The following is an 18399-nucleotide window of genomic DNA, read 5'->3' on the forward strand; positions in this document are numbered from 1 at the left end:
TTGGACTCACCTGACCTCCCATCATATGAGTCACTGCTATTTACCAGGAATGGAAGGGGCGGGGGGGGGGGGAGTCAGAACAGCATAAAAATATCAGCAAGAGTGCTGAATTGGTTCCACCAGTGCATTTGCACCATACTGACCTCCCTGTTGCTTCACCTCTGTATTTTCCTTTCCTTCTTGATAAGTGGCAGTGATTCAGCTGTCAAGAGGTAAGGTAAGCTCTGCTGCCCTATGACACTGTTCACTCCTGATTTGTACCCCTGTTCATAGTTACATAAATCAGTTATGTATCCTGGCTACAAAATGAACAATGTGCTGGGTCAAAGCAAGTTTTGTTGCATAGTTCCTAGATCCCAAATGTCACTTTGGATTCTGAATAGTAGCTAGGTACTATAAAGCTGGCAGCAGCAGCAGCAATAATTGCAAAGAAGTTTACAACTGTGGTTTGTCAGCACATTTTGATGTGTTATAGTGACATCTGTTCTTATATCCAGCCCTCATAAAGTTCTACAGTACCACTGGATGATACAGAAATGCTGCCTTGCAAGAAGGTTTCTTAAAAGGTGGGATATATGAATGAATAAAATAAACATTCCATATAGGAAAATGTTGTCACTGATATAAAAGTCCAAAAACATTTTTCCAAATAACAATTGATTAATGTGTGATGGATTCAGACTAAGTTAGCTGAACTTAGTTTCCTTTGAAATCAATGCAACCTAAAATCACGACTAAGTTTATTGATTTCAATGGTACCTAAGTTCAACTAACTATATCTGGTTCTGACTCATTCTCACTATGTGTCTAATAAGTTATTCTGAGAACATTAAAGGAACTCCAAATGATGGTTTCTGAACAGGAAGACAAATTCCCAATGTTGCTGGTGGAAGGGGGTATATGGACAATTTGGCACAAGAATTTGCTTAGTAAGACATGGTCTAACAGTTATATCACAGGTGTTCTATGTTACGCTTAAACATCATTGAGCAAAAAACTATCATGCATGCTAAGTATACTAGTAACAACAGTGTCCTATATGAAAACAGAGCATAGGCAATTTCTAGGGATGATCAAGATCCTGCTTAGCCCACTGCTAAGGCAGATGGCAGACTACAGGTTGACAAAACCCACTCCTGTTTCAATCAGTGCAACACAAGAGTGGTCATGCTTTGTGTCTTGGTAATATGTACACAGAATAGCATCCACCATGCGAACTCTCTCCTTGTTAAACACAAATGACCTTTCAAATAGCTGTCACACATCATACACATCATACACTGAAAGTATACACTTTCAAGATACTCCAGTTTTACTTAAAGTATGCATTTTAATGAACTACCTCACATGTCTGCTTATGAAGATGAAAAGTTTGCAAATAATACTGTATACTAAAAAGTGCTAATAAAACTATTGGAACCAGCAACGAATTCAAATAATGGCACTGTCACAATAATTTGTAAGGTCATAATATAATGGCAATTGAGGCCTTTCCCCTCTTTGTTAATATTTTATTAAATGTACCCTGTAAGCGATAGAACAGTTGCCATCATTAGATAAAGTTTAATACTCTATCAATAAAACTCTACATAGCCATAAGCTGATGCCAGATCTCCTAAACAGTATTGCTAAAATTACCCAATATAGTTGAGAATAACCACTTTCAGACTTTTAATTCATGTATTATGTTCCTGCAAACAAATATTATTATTATTAAAGGTTAATTTCTGTGTCACATTGAAATTTGAAGAATTTCTCCTTAACTGCATATTAATTAATATCATAATAAAGATATTAAGAACTATAATGTAAAATTCATTAAAATTGCTACTGATCTGAGCTGTAGCTGAGCAAAGAATCAGAATTTTTTTTAATGCATTTATTGGGCATGGTTAAACTCATTAATATTATAAAAACAAAACAGTTTTTAAGACTCATCCACTGTTTCAAAATGATTCCATACTTTTGGTGGTCTTTGTAATAGACTGAACTAATCATAGGTCGCTCTCAGTAACTATTATGTATTATCCAATGCAAGTTATAATTTCTGTGTTACTGAAAAAATGTGAGGCCATGTGTTATCGATGCTGTTCTCTAATTAAGTGGAACAGTGAAGCACGATAGATATGAATGTGACTGATTTTAATTTTGGCTTCTGTAAATACAAGAGAAACATGAGCCTGACTTTGTTAGCAATTCTGTGTTGTCAACTGTATGATCACGTTTTTGATATGAAAAGAAGCCTTACAGAATTCCACAATTGGCTCTACTACTCACAACCCAAAATCCCGTGTGCCATTATGGATGAACAGAGATTATGATGTGTCCAACTGGAAACCTATCATGGTATCACAATATCCACCTGGTATGGTCCTCAGAACCTGTCCTACCATGTGTTGAGAAGAATCTTAGAATTCCACTAGATTTCTGATCAGGACAGATATATGGTAAGTCTCTTCACCACTTTACCTAGAGCTAATTTACCATGCAATCACTTTGCAAACTAATCTGCCATTTAGCAGGGCCATGATAGACCTGAGCAAAGTTCCAAACCAGCAGGGGAATACTAAGATTTTCCTTATAATCTAGCTGGGTAGTATAGATAACCAGTTTACAAGTGATTACATAATGGCATACTATGTTTATTAGCCAAGGGATGAATTTCTTTCAAGTGCATAGGCTCTTCCCCTTCCCCTTAAGAAAGCCTTTTTGACTGTGCTAGATTGTGGCCATAGTTTATAGTGGATGCAAATCTGTTGCTTCGTAACAGTTCATCAATGGTGTGAGGTCTAGGCATACAATATGACCACCTACATAAGAAGAAATAGACAAGAGGTGGAAGGAGGAAACACCAATTAGCTTGCCACTCAGATCCTTGTACAAGATTGGCTCCCTTTTCGAATATTCCGTTTGGCAAACTACAAAGTAGCTTATGAGAGACAGCCAAGAGGCAACATTCAGAGATTTTGGCAGGATTTTTTTTTTCAAAGTTACAAATAATAATAATAATCTGATGATTTCCCATTCCATTATAATCTTAGTGGATGAAATAGTACAGCATTCTTTTTTACTTTTAAATTAAATAAAAATGCATACAATGGGAGGTAACAGTATTTTAAAATCTAATTATAGGAATGTATCAGAGTGAAAAATTACTATAAAACGGCTGCTTTTGTTTTGGGCATAAATTAAATTATCTACTTTTTCTAGAATAAAAGGGCCTTGATGGTTGATAGTATCATTTTTCAACATCATTTCCCTCTTATCTCGTTAGCTTAATGCTATACTGTAGTAATACAGAAGGTATTTATATTTTCAGACAATAAAACTTTGGAACAGAACGGAGGATTTCCAAATAACCGTTGACAGAAATAACAAGAGTAGAACAGAAAGTGGGAGTGGCTGATAGTTGCCTGCCAGCAGTCAGACTGCCAAAAACATATTGCCTGTCTCCTGCCTAACCAAATTCCAAATTGCAAAAGGTAAAAACAAAGGGTCATTACTCATCTGACATTTGCCAGCTACTTGTACTGGGTCTTTGTGTTAAGTTAATAATCCTGGCTTCACTCTCTGGATAATATGGATGTTATTTTGGATACTGGATAATTAATTGGTTTTGTCCTGGGTGCTGGAAACTTTTTAATTAGCTGCTCTGACTTTTCTCTTCCTTTTCTGTTTCCTCCCTGAAGCAATTTTCACATGTCTCTGGTGGGTATTGTGTACTGCTTGGTTGGTAGTGGGTCACTGCTTTTCTCCTCTAGCATGTAAATTGGAATTAGTAATCATAATAATTGTTATTTTGCTTTGCAGTAAGAAATATGTGTCCCTTTTCATTGTGAAAGAACAGTGGCAAAAAGGGAGATTTTACTCACTTCATTTTGGTTCTCCCTAACACATATTGCTTGCATTGGACTTCTCCAGATTTGGTATTGCAGCGGGCTGAGAGCAAATAACCTTTATAAACTTCGCTTCAAATCTGCCTAAAATATTAATATCACTTAAATCACTTAACAAGGCAGGATTCTGCTAACTGAATGGAATTTGCTTTTATACCAGGCCCATGCCAGTGCTGTAGGGGCAACTGTAAGTAAGCTACTCAATGCTTTTTGCTTCTACCTCTATGGCACACCTGGTAATATATGTATTTTTATTTATTTATTTATTTTTTATGCCACCTTTATCTTCCAAGGATCTCAACACGGTGTACATGGCTCTCCCCCCCCCATATCATCCTCACAACAACCCTGCAAGGTAGGTTATGCTATGAGATGGTGACTGGCTCAAGGTTACCCAGTGAGGACAAAGGCTTTGTGAATTTTGATGAAGGTAATGAAGAATGCATGAGTGCATGACTGATGTACAGGGTGCCCAAATCTTTAGAGATAGCCCTGGCTGTACAGCACACAATTATATTATTTCTTTCATCAATATAACATATATCCCAATATATTTAGGTTTCACATGTCTTCCCCATGTTTCATTGCTCCTATGCCTATAGCAAAATTCATATTGCAAAAATATATTCCTTGTTGCACTTTGTGCTTCCTTGGTGAATTAGTCTTGATTTCCCAACTGTGGTTATCCCTTCCCCCACCTGCTACCCCGGAGGGAAATAGCCTGAAGGACAGAGCTACTAATTTTGCGGTCTAGATAGGTTTTGCTTCTATGGTTACAAATTCCTTCCCAAAAGTAGTGGGGAAAGGAATGCTACATTTTGAAGCTTTCTCTCTAATAGTATCAAATTTACGAACATCACTGCTTGAACAGGAATGTTGTAGCTAATGCCAAGATGATAGCGGCTTTGATACCACTGAAGCTCATACTACAGAATCAAATACCATTCTTTACCGTAGGCATGAATCAGAGAATGCCTTCTAGGAAGTAAGTAGATTACTACAAAGGTCATTAGGAAACCGAGTCTTCTGGGAAGGCCCATTGCATTGAACTGGACAGAGAAGTATTAAAATATCACTGTATAATTTTGATCACTCAGCAGGATATCCATGCCGAAGAATCTTGTAAATATCACTCCTGCTTTACAGCAAGCTTCAAGATACATTCTGCTAAGACATCTTTGTTATAAGAAAATAAACACGTAGTTAAAATGTTGTGTGCTGTACAGCAATGTCATGGAAACTGTCGGTCTTCGAAAGAGTCATGTAACTGTGCCAGAGCAGTGTTTTCATTCACCTGGATCTTTTCAGTTTAAACAAAAATGTATATACGGAAGCCCTTGCATGATTCTCATTGTCTACTCATAATAGCCATAAAGAAGTAAAAATTAATTGGATTTTTCTTGGCAGCTGCACGTATGGTTATAGTAATGACCTGGAAGGACTGAAAAGGTGTGAACTTGAATGCTTAGTACAAGAGAATGTGGTGCATTTTCCTTATGGAAAAAATGAGCCACAAATTAAGACTGGCAAGAGGAACAAAGCACAAAGATACCTTTGCGGGAGAACGGTGGAGCTTCATTTCATTTGCAAATACTTCAGAAAATCAACAACCAGTTACAAAGTTCCATACTAACTTGTGGATCACTTAATAGGTACATATTGTATGGAAGTATACTGTTATAAGTTGTGCTGTATGTACGGGGATACAGGCTTTCATCATGCATTTTTGGGGAGTCTCCAGGGAAATAATAATAAAAGGAATTAAAGGGGAAAGAGTAGAGCTTTCACTGTATATTCACAAAAATCTTACCGTCCAGGTGACTTGGACAGTGGTAGGGGTTAGCACAACAGGATTATGAAGCCGCACAATGACATCCCCAAGCTCTTTTTGCACCTGCCTGTGATCCACGCCTTGCGCTGGTGGGCTGATATCTGTTGGGTCAAACACACATGAGGAAAGCCAATCAGAATAATTAATTCATTATGATGACTAAAAAGCTTAATGAATATTTAATTCAATATCCTTACTGGAATTAGTTAGTTGGTTTTCAATTAATGCAGTGGATGAGGCTAAATTGTGAACCTAACAGGGCATGGAGGAAACATTTTGTATTTTCTCATGATTTATGAAACCTATTCTACTACCTATTATAGATACATTCTTACATATTTTAATTACCTAAAGATGTATGATGTGAAAGCTTTGAAACACTAAAATAATAACAGCCTTGATGTGCCATGAACTGGCAGGCCAGATTCAAAATTTAAGCAAATAATTTCCCCCAATTAAAATTGTGTGCATTACTTGCAATAATATTTCAGAGTTTTATTAAAAGGCCTTGAAACATAACGGTAGAATTCATAAATACTCATATCAATATGTAGGCTTTTGCCATCTGAGATGTATATTTTTAGGAGCCACCTTATTTTTGCAATTGAAAGTTGTTTTAAGTTGTTTTTATCTTGTGTTTAATTGTAGTAACCTACTCTGGTACCTCATGGTAAAGAAAGGGATGGAATTAAAACAATAATAATAATAATAACTTGTGCACAACAATTTCTCTGTAAAACGTTACCTGTGTTTGTCTCTGCATTTGGCAGTGATGCAAAGTGCATGGGGGGGGGGGGAACCTAACCTTCCAATTGACTGGATTTACTCAGGCCAAAATGTGACCACTACGCAGACATAAGTGAGCACAAAGTGGCAGTGATAGCTGCTGGTGGTCCTCACTGCTATCCACACTCATTTGTCCAAGTGGAAGAATGGGTTAGGATGGGGAGCAGCAGCAATGGCTCCAGTAGTGGGACGTCTTGGAACACTGGGATCTTGGCCAATACCCAATAGTGTTTATGAGTATATAGGATGTTTTCATTATAAATTGTTTTTATTATTAAAAATTAACACAGAGACAAATCTTTCCAAGCAATAAGAATATCTGTGTGTGCACGTGTGTGTGTTGTAACAATGCTATACTTTTATTTCCAAAATAAAAGATGCAGCATTTCTCACAAAAGCTTATATTCTTTTCCTTCTTTTCCCCTAGCTTCACCGTTTTAGTAAATTTAGAATTTATGCTATGTGTGCAATCCATGGCTTTGTTGTTGGAATTTTGTGCTGCACTAACTTTGGCAACAATAAACTTAGATGCTGTCAATAATGAGAGATTAATATTCATTCCCCCATTATTCCACCCAGAAAGCTCCATAACACATGTATTTAAAGGTAAACTGTATTTTGTTGTCTCCTTAATTTCTTGTATAAACCCAATATAGTATCATGGTAGGACATTTCCACTATGCAGTATACACAAAAAAGGGGAGACATTCAACAATGATGAACTATTATCATTGATTTGTGTTCTGCCAATCATAGCTTATTTAAAATGTCTGTCTTTCATTTTACAAATTGAATGAACCTTTTGCCATACCAGTCAATACACTGCAATGGTTCTGCCTATCATTTTCCTTCATCTCGGTTTCAAATTAGTTGTATACAGTAGTTAGCAGACAAAATTTAACAACTGATTTTAGAAAACATGCCTTTAGGATATTTAAAATCAGCTGATTTTTCAAAATGATTCAAATTAGTATTCCACTTGTTAGCACCATATTTAAATAATATCTCCACCCATTTTAAAAATCATCTTGTAAGTCCAATTAGTCATCCGAAAATATGCCCCTAAATCTTAAAAACCCATGTTTTACCCATATGGAAGATCTGGATATGATGAAGACCATGGATTAAAAATAGAAGAAGTCAATACAGACAGATGTGGAATGAAATATCATTCTTACCTGAGGCTTATAGCACTGAATCTATAGTTAAAATAAGACATTATATCCAGCTTTTAACATTTACCTGGGTAAAACCAGGATAAAGGGAGACAACGGGCTCTTATAACTTTCTTGTTATTTCTGATTATGGAAAGGCACTCTTGATCCTTTGTCCTCCCAAATAAATGTAGGAATCATTTTCTGTCAAAATTTCAAGGCTTGTATATGTACTTGGACCCTTGGAGATACATTCGTTTTATTAATGACAACTTAGCTGAACCATGACATTTCTATTGCCAACAATTTATTCTTCTTTATTTATATAATTACTGTATGGATCAAATGTGTGGTTCTGATAAGTGATGGAACTCCAGTTGCAGCAGGACCTGAGGGGTTGTGCTACAGTGGGACTTGGGAAGGACTTAGTGTGCTTTTGTACTGAGAATGATGGAAATTGTTTGGTGGGACAGAGACCAGTTATGGCACAATCAGACTCAACGTATTTCTGAAGGGATCAGAGCAATCTGCTCCCACTCAAGGCAACCTCACAACAGCTCTAAAAAGAAAAAGCGAGATGAGCTGCATAAAGGATAAAATGGATTCTGACAAAAACATCCCTTCCATTACTAAGCTACAATTTTAATTTGTTGGTATAAAAGTAACCATAATATATAATTGTATTTGCTAGAGTTATTTCAAGACACTAAGGCCTGTGGTCATAGATACCTATTGCAAATGATATCATGCATCAGTGCTTTTAGCTGATCTTTCCTTTGTAATGGCTAGTGTGAATAGGCTCTTTCCTTGGATGTCAGCTTTCTTTGTAAGGCCGGGTTGGATGAGAACCGCATTTGAAATTACATCAAAACATTATGCTAAGTGTCATTTGAATTCATTATTTAATTTCGCTAAACTATAGGATACCACAAAGGCTGTCAGTGTTATACATGCTGGAGCACATGTGGCTGGCAGACAGCTTGTGAAAATAGAAACTACAACGCATGCAGAAAGTAAAGAAAAGAACTGTTTTAATGAAATAAAATCTTTTGTCAGTCTGTCAGGTAAAATCTGACATACTGATGCAAAATGCAGTCTCTCCTTGCAGAGCTGGATGATATTAACAACATAAAGGCCAGCATGCTGAGGCACTCATAGTAAGTCCAGGAAGCAAAGGAAACTGGCCACATCTGATTTGCTGAATGGATGACAATAATTTGAGGCACTCCCCTAACATCCAAACCCAATGCAACACATGGGGATTAGGAGCAGGGGCCCATGGGTAATTCTGCTCCCCCCTCTAAATATTCGAAGAATATGTGCAGAAGGCGATAACTGACAAACTACGTAACTGCATATGTTATCCCATGTATGTATTATCCCTTTATATAGCCTTCTTTATATAGCCTTCTGTACTAGGTGTGTGTGTGTGCCTGTGCGCATCTCTCGGTCTCAAAATAGACACATGGGGCTAGATGGCTGCATTTTTCTTGAAAATAAGTGAAAATTGGAAGATTTCCTTCACATGTGATTTAAAAGCCCAAGTAGTAATGAATAAACTGGGGTAAAATATGTTACAGATGAGCTATACCTCTCTGGCTTGGTGTGCATAACATGGAAACAATGGCTTAGTGGGACTGCAGGAACACGTGAGCTCCTGAGGAGAGGTTTGCAGCTGCTTTACTCCTCTCTCGTCTTAGGTACTTCCATGCCACATGGAGCTAAGCCAAAGATGATGATGATCATGATGATAATAATAATTTTAAAAAATGCCTTTGGATTGAAGTGTGTCCAAGAAACAGAGGCTAGCTAAAGCCAAAATAACTGCTTTGGTTTGTGCTTTTGCCTGTATTAACTTACTTAAAAGTAATACATTTAGTGGTGTATGGTTTTTATTATAGTAACTAGTTAGTGCCCACCAATATGTAAAGGAGAGAGAACCCATAGCTCTCCAGGTCCTTGCTGCAGAGACAAAGAGGAAAGGAGTTCATCATGTACATAAGGCTCAATGCAGCTTGTTTCCCATTGCAAAGGTGTAGGAGCCCTACAAAAAACTCACACATTCTCAGCACTTACATGCATACTGCTTTCATCATCCATCATTCTCTGCCCCAGAATATCATTCATGAGATGCCTGAATGACAAAAGGACAAAAGCCAGCAGCTTCCATACATTTGGCCTTGGTGAAATGTCTATAAAGCTCAACAGGATGGAAACAGATCCTTTCCCAGCCATCCTTTCCTATTCCTCCCTGCTTCATCGCCTGACCCTGCCACTTGCTCTGGTTACTACTACGGATGTCAAGGACAGAGGCTTACATTAGGCATACGAAGGGCCTAAGATTAACAGGAGAGAAGGGTTTAAGTGGCATGGCTTGCATGCTGCAAAACAAAACAAAACAAAACCATATAAAGCAATAAAACAAATTACCGGTATCTAAAATTAACATATGTATGCAAATCAATGAGAGAATATTCAAACATTAATGATAATAATAATAATAATAATAATTTGTATAGTCCCCTTCATCCAAATACCATATGGTGGTTCACAACATAAAAATACAAAATGAGAACACAAAACACATGATAAAAACCAAAACACACCAATAACTCCCCCCTCAAAAAAAACCTCTTTAAAAGGCCATAGAATGTTCATTAGCTAAAGGCCTGGTTATAGAGAAACATTTTTGCCTGGGGCCTAAACATATGTAATGAAGGCACCAGGCGAGCATTCCTGGGGAGAGCATTCCACAAACATCCAGCCACCACAGAAAATACCTGTTCTCATGTTGCCACCCTTCAGACTGCTTACTACACTCATTTCTTCAGGATTGTCCCCCTGCAGAGGGGCTGGGCGAGGCAGCTGAGAGGGGCTGAAGCAGGGGGCTGAACACGCCCCCCTGCAGACGCAGGAAAATGGTTCCAGCTCGCAACATCTCCCCTCTGCTAAGAGGAGGGAGAGTCTTCCCAGACTCCCACACATCAGCTGTTTGGCACTCGGCGGAGTGCTAGAGACGGGTCTGGCCATCGCCCTACCTAATTTTGTTGTTTCTAGGGGGGGTAGCTGCCCCCCCGCCCCTCGCTGGGTACGCCCATGTGGAAGAGAGTGTTCCGGTTTCCAAGCATTTGGAAAGTCAAACCAACTTCTAGAATGGATTCTGTCCGACTTCCAAGGTACAACTGTAACTTCCTAGACAGAATTTGGCTTTTTCACTGCTGTTGCAAACTGAATCAACATTTCCTTCCAATACTCTTCCTTCTGCATAGCCCTGTCTTGGGTTCTATTTCTTTTGTCATGCTAGGCTGTGGAAGTATATTGGTAGAGTGTGACAAAGAGAGAGGGCAGCTACTTTATATATTACTGTAACTGCAATCATGCTCCTGAAAAACAGAATGAAGTTACCTTGTGTTCGGACAGGGTCTGACATGGTGCTGGGATCACTCAAACCTTGTGAGTTGATAGCTCTCACCATAAACAGGTAGATGGTGTTTGGACGGAGTCCTCTCACAGTATAAGGTGTCGTTTTTACATGGTTAGCAACTGTTTGCCAGCTATTGCTCACCGACTGACTGCAATGAAAATATATTGAAAGACTATAGATCAAAGCAACACAAAGTTAGAAAACACTCAGATCAAGTTTCAGTCTGCTGCCACAGATAACAGAAGGAGGGGTGGGAGTTTACAATACACTATTAAGATCATTAAATAGTTCTGATTGTTTCAGCTGAATCAATCAACAAGGAGTACAAAACCAAAGTCACATGGCGCACAATAAATGCTGATAATGTTAATAGCCTGTTAGAAAAATTCCTGTAAAATAGAAATGGGATGTGGGAAGAATGTTCTTGAGAAGAACAAACCTGCTGAAAGAATAATTTTAATAGAATATGGTTAAAATTCTCTTGTCCTCTTTGCACAAAGTTTACAAGCAAAATTACAGCTGTTCCAAAGTACATCTGCAAAAGAATATTATTGAATGGCTATGTTCACAGTGTCTAGTTATTGAACTGGACTTCTGTAGAAATAAACTAAGGTCATAGGCTTTTGTTGTGCTACAAAATATCTCTTAAATACAGGGCACCTTTGAAAGCCTGACGGGATATTACTATGGTTTATTGCCAGGTCAAAATGGACGTTACAAAGGTCAGAGAGCATCTTTCCCCCCCTCCAGGCTTTATATTATTTAGAACATGAATGTATGGAAGCCCAACAAAAAGTTATCAATAAAGAATTCAATCTGCTTTTGATGTTACTGAGAATTACTGGTAAAAACCTAGTGTGAATGACAGTGCTGTGTGTTTGTATTGCTTCCAAGACAAAAGCAGACTCAAGTCTCAGCTATACAGCTGCAAATAAAATAAAGTGTTTTTTAAGTGCAATATAAAATGTGACACCAGATGGCGATGGTGAGCCTTATGGAAAATTCAATGTATTTTTTTAAAAAATATTTTAAGAAAAGGCATTTTTAGAGCAGTTTTTATATGTGTCTAGATTCTACCTCAGTATATATTCCTGTAAATCCAACAAACCAACTATGTTTTTTGAAATATTCCTTTAAAACAGAAGGTACATAAATAAGATTTTAGAACGGCATTATCATATCTGCACCTTTCAAAATGAGTTTGTTCAAATGTGTAGATCCTCCTAACTGTATCAGTGCATAAGGAAAATGGAATTTGTAACATACCTAAAAGCCTCAATGATATATGCACTAGTTGGGAGGTTTCCAGGGGTGCCTGGCTGCCAAGACAAGGTGACACTATTTTTAGTGACATCCATGACCTGAGGCTTGGATGGTGGTCCAGGGAGGTCATTTGAATCATAATTTCTGCTGACAGCTGCTCCTCCAGATTCTGTAGGAGACAAATGCTTACATTTTGAAAATAAAATCTGTTTAATAAAGGTGAAGTAAAAACAAAACATCAAAAACATATTTAAAATAGACAGTAGTCCTGTTCAGACATCCAACTCATATGCCCAATTAATGCACCCATAGAAAGGGTGGCAGACTCTGTGCATCCTCCTCTGCCCATTTATTGAACACTCAAACGAAGGGTGGAATTCAACATTCCACTTTTCCAATCATTCCATCTGCACAAGCATTTCAGCTTGACAGACTGAATGTTCCTTTCTCTCCTTGCCTCATGAACATTTGTTTGGGTTGTCCTGACCCACCCTGAGCCAGTTTTGAGGAGCATGTGAGGAAGGAGAAGAGAGACAACATTGTTGCACAACTGAAAGTCCTTGTGCAGGGCTTCTGCTGATGGGGCTTATTGGGTAAATCCCACCCCAAGGTTATGTATTTATAGCTGCATGGGTGGAAGCCTTTGTTCATGTAAAATGGGATATGATTTCTAGTAGGGTTCTCACATGGATAGAGTCTTCTGCACATACAGCTACACATGCAGGGGCTCTGCTCAGGTGTTCGATGAATATGAATAGAGGGAAGAACAGAGCTGGCCATTTCCTAGGTTCACTGAATGTGCAACCTCAGCATCTGAATGAGCTAAACGCAGTTTAGAATGAGCAAAGAGAAAAGCATAAAGATGAGGTTGTGTGTTTCAGGTTTGGGCCGAAATTTGATTTCACTTTTTAATGTGAATTTATCTAATACACACTTCCAGAACCTATATGGAAACTGAAACACAGTTATTCTTCAAAATTTGCTCTTCATACAAATTTTCCCTGTAGTCAGAAGATGTGTATATTAGGGGGAAATAATGTACAAAAATGCATTGTATCGGTAAAGATTGCTTGCAAATAATGTACATATTAGGAAAAATCACGTAAAAATGAGTGTATTAGAAGAAATTTATGTGCATTTTTATGCAGAAAAGGAATGCACTAAACTTTAGAAACTGAGAAAAACTGAAATTGATATATTTGTTATCTCTAGTGTGTTCTCTATGAGAATGTCTGGTTTTCACAATTATTTTAACTGTATATTTTATTCTGTTTTTATTCTGTTTTATGTATTGTGTCTTTTGGAATGGCTTCTAATGGCTAGACTAAACAAACAAACAAACAAACAAACAAACAAACAAATCAAAAGCTGTCAGTGCTACATTCCAAAAGGTAGCAGGTCTGGATATGCACACCATCACATGTCCTTCAAATACACATAGAGACATACAATATCTGACTCCCCCACACTTAACACATGCACAATCTAACACATGTACCCACACATAAAACACTTTCATTTTATTTTTTTAAAATAGCTCGGTATGGCTTACCTGTCACATCTAGCACAGCACTCCAAGATGTTTCCCCGCTTGAACTTGTGGCAACACAAGTGTATGTTCCAGTGTCGGATATCTAAACACATGGAAATGTTTGAGAACATTCTGATCAAACCTTTTACATAATCTGTTCATTCAGTTTTTCCAAATGTTTCTCATTGCAGATTAAGAGGGATTAGTTTACACTTGGAATCAGAATAAACTGAACCAAATATTTCACAGTCACCAACTAAATAACATCTACCTGTAGTAAATTATGATTAACATTTGTTAATCCTGTTTGATGCATTTTCAAGTTTTCCCCACAAACTATTATATATCTGTTATTATTAAATTAAATCTGTTTCAGTTTTCACAAAACAAACACTGATTTCAACATGCTTTACTGGTAAAGAGCTATCTTCATTTTAGTTTTTAAAATATCTTAAGAGCAGAGCAAAATAAAACAACCCAAATGTGTTTGGTAATGAGCTGCCTCTGTGGCTGCTCAAATGGCCCTTAGTATTGGCAGCTTCTCACTTTGTCTTTGCTTTGCACTGCATGTAAACAATGCTTTGGGTGAAAGCTGCAGCCACTTGGTCAGTGGTACCAGGCACTGCTGTTATACCCACAGGGAGCCAGATTAGGCCAAGAAAAAAGGTCAGGTTACAATACCGGTGCAACTACAGTAGCAATCAGAAATATTTAATTTTCAACTCATTTATTGTACTGCTGATGCATGCCCTCCTTATGCCAGTACTCCATGCAGTTAAATTTCCATTAAGTGCAGAAATTATTGCAGGTTGCCTCGGCAAATTCTTTTGTAGTTTGACATGAGGGGAACAGTGACAGGATGAAGAAACTCTTGCATAAATGAAGTTGGACAGAAGGATTAATAATCATTACTGAATGTGCATTTGAAGAAACAACCTATTTAAAGCAATGGAATTGAAGGACAGGATCCACATCTGAATGTACATTGAAACGATATGTGCATTTCACAGAAAGCAATGGAATAGCTAGACAGTCTTGGCATTGGGACACACATTTTGAGGAACATCTGGTTTTTGATCATAGCTCCTGACAGAGTTAGTGTAGATATCTGTGGTGGAAAGGAAGAAAACTGTAGAATCCAAGAGACAAGTTTGATATATCCCTTAAATTGTGTCATTTAAGCCTCATTCTTGTTTTGGGACTGTTTGACCCTATGTGTCACAACTCCAGAAGGCTATAGCAAAGGAGCAAACCCTTCTTATCCATCTGACTTGATTTATTATTCCATAGCACAGGGGGGGGGGGAAACCATTAATGATATCAACATCTTCAAAAATATAAGCTTATTATTATTAAAGCTTCCACAGATACAATTTTTCACCAGAAGACCAAACAGGCCATTTAAAAAAAATATTTGCTACCATTATAATTGTTTTGATATACTTTGATGAACTTTCAATAAAAGATATGTATCTCTGACACATTTTCCAGGAAAGGAAATTAAATGTAAAAAAATGGCATTAATGGGAAAATAAACAACATTGCATGCTAGTTTAATCCAGTCTTCTTATCCATTTTCTACCTCATTTCTCTTCAGTGGTTCTTATTTCTTCAATGTTTAGCACAGCAATCCTAAAGCAGAAATCCAAGTCTAAGATCATTCTCAGGTGGAGCAAAAACCTGCAACAAATGTCCTCTATATGTACTTCCAAATGCATGAACAATAGGTGGTCAATGTTTGTTTTTTATTTTTTATTTTTTAAACAGAATTTATTAGCATTTTCATAATATAACACAAACCCAACCCCACACCTACAAATACAAAAACAAATACAAATACACATAATGTCAGGATTCTTCTTCTTATTTATATACCTTGCAAAAAAAAAAAATCTAGTTCTGAATCTTGACGTTTGACTTCCCCCGCCTATTCACCTTCGGTTTTAAATCAATATACTATTTCCTTAACAACTTTTCTCTATAAAAAAATTTAACTTTACTTAAAAACAAAACAAAACACACAATTGTCTTAATCTTTGCATTATAACCTAAATCATAACCAAATATTCTTATAGCTAAACTTATTTCTTCTATCCTTTATCATGCTGCTTTTGACTTAAGATTCAATATCTCCTTACTTATTTAAAATAAACTTGTAATTAACAGACTTCACACTCCGATTTCGGATACCATGGCAGACCATTTGGGTTATACATTTAATACTTCAACCCACTCCCCCTCTGTCCATTGTCTTTTTCTGTCTTTCACCAGAACCAAATCTCCAATTGTCTTCCTCTAAGTGTCCGCAGATCCAGGCAACATCCACAACAAACCCCGCATCGAGCCTCAGGGTGTTCATCACCTCCATTCTGGGCTCCTCCGTTTCTTTTTCTTCTTCTTCTTGTAGAAATCTTAATTCCATGTCCCTTGCCCCCGAGCTGCCACCTCGGAGTCTGGATATTGTAAATTTTCCCGTTCCAGGGCTGCCACCCCCAGAAATCGGTTCCTTTTCCCGGAGTTGCCCAGCCATTTCAAACCATCCTTCAAGCGCCCCTCCCAGCTCTTTGCCAAGGTTTGATTCCATTGTGTAAAACTTTTGAAAAGCCTCCTCTGTGGAAAGTAAGTCCTTTTTGTTTATAATTCCACTCAAAACTTGTAGTTTCCGATTAAGCAGTTCCAGCTTCAAGACAGTGAGCATTTCCTCATCCTTTAAACCAGAGTTCAATACCAGTGCGAGCACAAAGTCCAGCATTTTAGAAGGGAGGGTGAGTATCAAGTTTCAGTTCCTGTCTCTTCCTTCCTTTGTTTCAGTTTTTTCCCACGACAGTCCAAGTCGTCGCCATTTCTCCGAAGCCGGAGTATAAAGACCAAAACTTCAAATGGAGATATTTTTTCCCCAGTTAACCCCCGAAGGGAAATCTCAACAGTCTCAGTTTTCAAATTCCAGATACTTTCTATCGATTGTTGTAGCAGCAGTCACTTAAAGAGTTAATTTCTTTCATCTCCCGAAGGGAGGGAGGCGGGCTGCCTTTCTTCTTTCCCCCAGATCGTTCCAGGAATACAAAGAGTCAATCAAATACTCACAGCCTCTGGGTTCTTATCAGCTCGTTAAAGACAGGTAGAACTTAGACGCTCATCACAGGCTTTGTCGCCGCATTTACATCCCGGTTGGGGCATGTCCCCTATAGCCCGGCTCCGTCGTCCCTTCACCCCCACTCCCCCTTTACAGGGGGAGCGGGGGAAGGGTTCGGAGCCACAACGGGCACAGCCGGGGAGCCCAGGGTGCGGGACGCTCTTCCCGCACCCCAACCGGAGCCCCGCTATGCGGCTGCAGGGCTCCTAACCCCCGGGATGGACTGGGTGCTTCGCAGCCGAAGCAGCCCACGACCACCCGCAATGGCGTCAGCCGCCGGAAGTCAATGTTTGTTTTTTAATATGGTGGACGCTGCCTACTTGAATGCATTTACTGTTTGGACATTATGGTGTATGACCAACCCCAAATATGTCTCTTCCAAGTAGGCCTACAACTAGAATCAATTGACTCCTGGGCTGAGTCTAGGCACATGTCCAGACTGCCAGTGACATCAAGAGTGGAAGCCTCAGAAATGATAGGCTTCCAGTCGTGCAAGACAGGAGAATGGCTGACCCGTAACATCTGTGCCATCCATCACGAGTTAATTTGGCGGCTGCAATGGGAGTAAGCAGCCTCCCTCACCTCCCCGGGATGACGGGGAGGGCTGCCTCGCCCGCAGATGCCCCTTAACCCACTTTGATCCTTCGGGACCGAATTGGGGGGGGGGGGCTGGGTGCAAAGGGCTCTTGGGGGATGGAGCTCCCGGACGCTGGCCCTGTTTGTGCACGACTCCCAGAACTGGAAATATAAATTTGGTTAAAGGTTTTGGGCATGCCTCGGACAAAGGAGTGGGAAGAATGTTGCTAACAGATTCAGCCCTGAGCTGTTAAGAATGAAAATCGGAAGAAGATATGACTTTACACTGGTATGTGAAAGAGGGAAAGGAAGGGGGGGAGCCCTGGACTCTATGTTTGTTTTGCCTCAATATTTTACTTAACACGAATATTTTACTTAACAAGGGCGAAACCTCCCCCAGAAAATCCACTTTCACGGGGAAATAGCAAGCAGACTTTAAAGACTGAGTGAATTAGGCAGAATTGGACGTTATATATACAAACTGTATGGACCTGAAACAAGATTTGGAATGATTTAATAGTAATGGAGGACTTCTGGCTGGTAATGGCGCAGCAAAGATTATTGTGGAGAGCCCGTGAAGCTGAACACCACTTCAAAGGTTGAAGCCAGCCCTGGTGGATGATTGATATTGGAATTTATGGAGGTGTCTAGCTCTCCTGGAAAGGAGTGGATGGAATGCACGTGGGGGAGAGGGCTGTGCAAAGAAGCTTGGCATAATTGGAATTGTTTTAATTGGGAATTGTATAATTAATTTGGATTGTAATTTGATTGGTAATTGGAGATTTGTATTGGAAAATCAATAAAT

The 18399-nt window shown here is 38.6% G+C and overlaps 1 protein-coding gene across 3 annotated transcripts in view; it reads right to left on the bottom strand.

Annotated features, from left to right (window-relative positions):
• ROBO2 (roundabout guidance receptor 2) overlaps positions 1–18399 on the bottom strand; it is a 980064-nt gene that overhangs the window by 85578 nt on the left and 876087 nt on the right. For all 3 annotated transcript variants that reach the window (XM_033146834.1, XM_033146835.1, XM_033146836.1), the window contains 4 exons: positions 13907–13988; positions 12358–12523; positions 11073–11239; positions 5707–5828 (listed from right to left, as the gene is read on the bottom strand). In XM_033146834.1, coding sequence (XP_033002725.1) covers positions 5707–5828; positions 11073–11239; positions 12358–12523; positions 13907–13988 — 537 coding nt within the window. The remainder of the gene's footprint in view (positions 1–5706; positions 5829–11072; positions 11240–12357; positions 12524–13906; positions 13989–18399) is intronic.

This window comes from Lacerta agilis, chromosome 4 (assembly GCF_009819535.1).
Source record: "Lacerta agilis isolate rLacAgi1 chromosome 4, rLacAgi1.pri, whole genome shotgun sequence".
NCBI lineage: Eukaryota > Metazoa > Chordata > Lepidosauria > Squamata > Lacertidae > Lacerta > Lacerta agilis.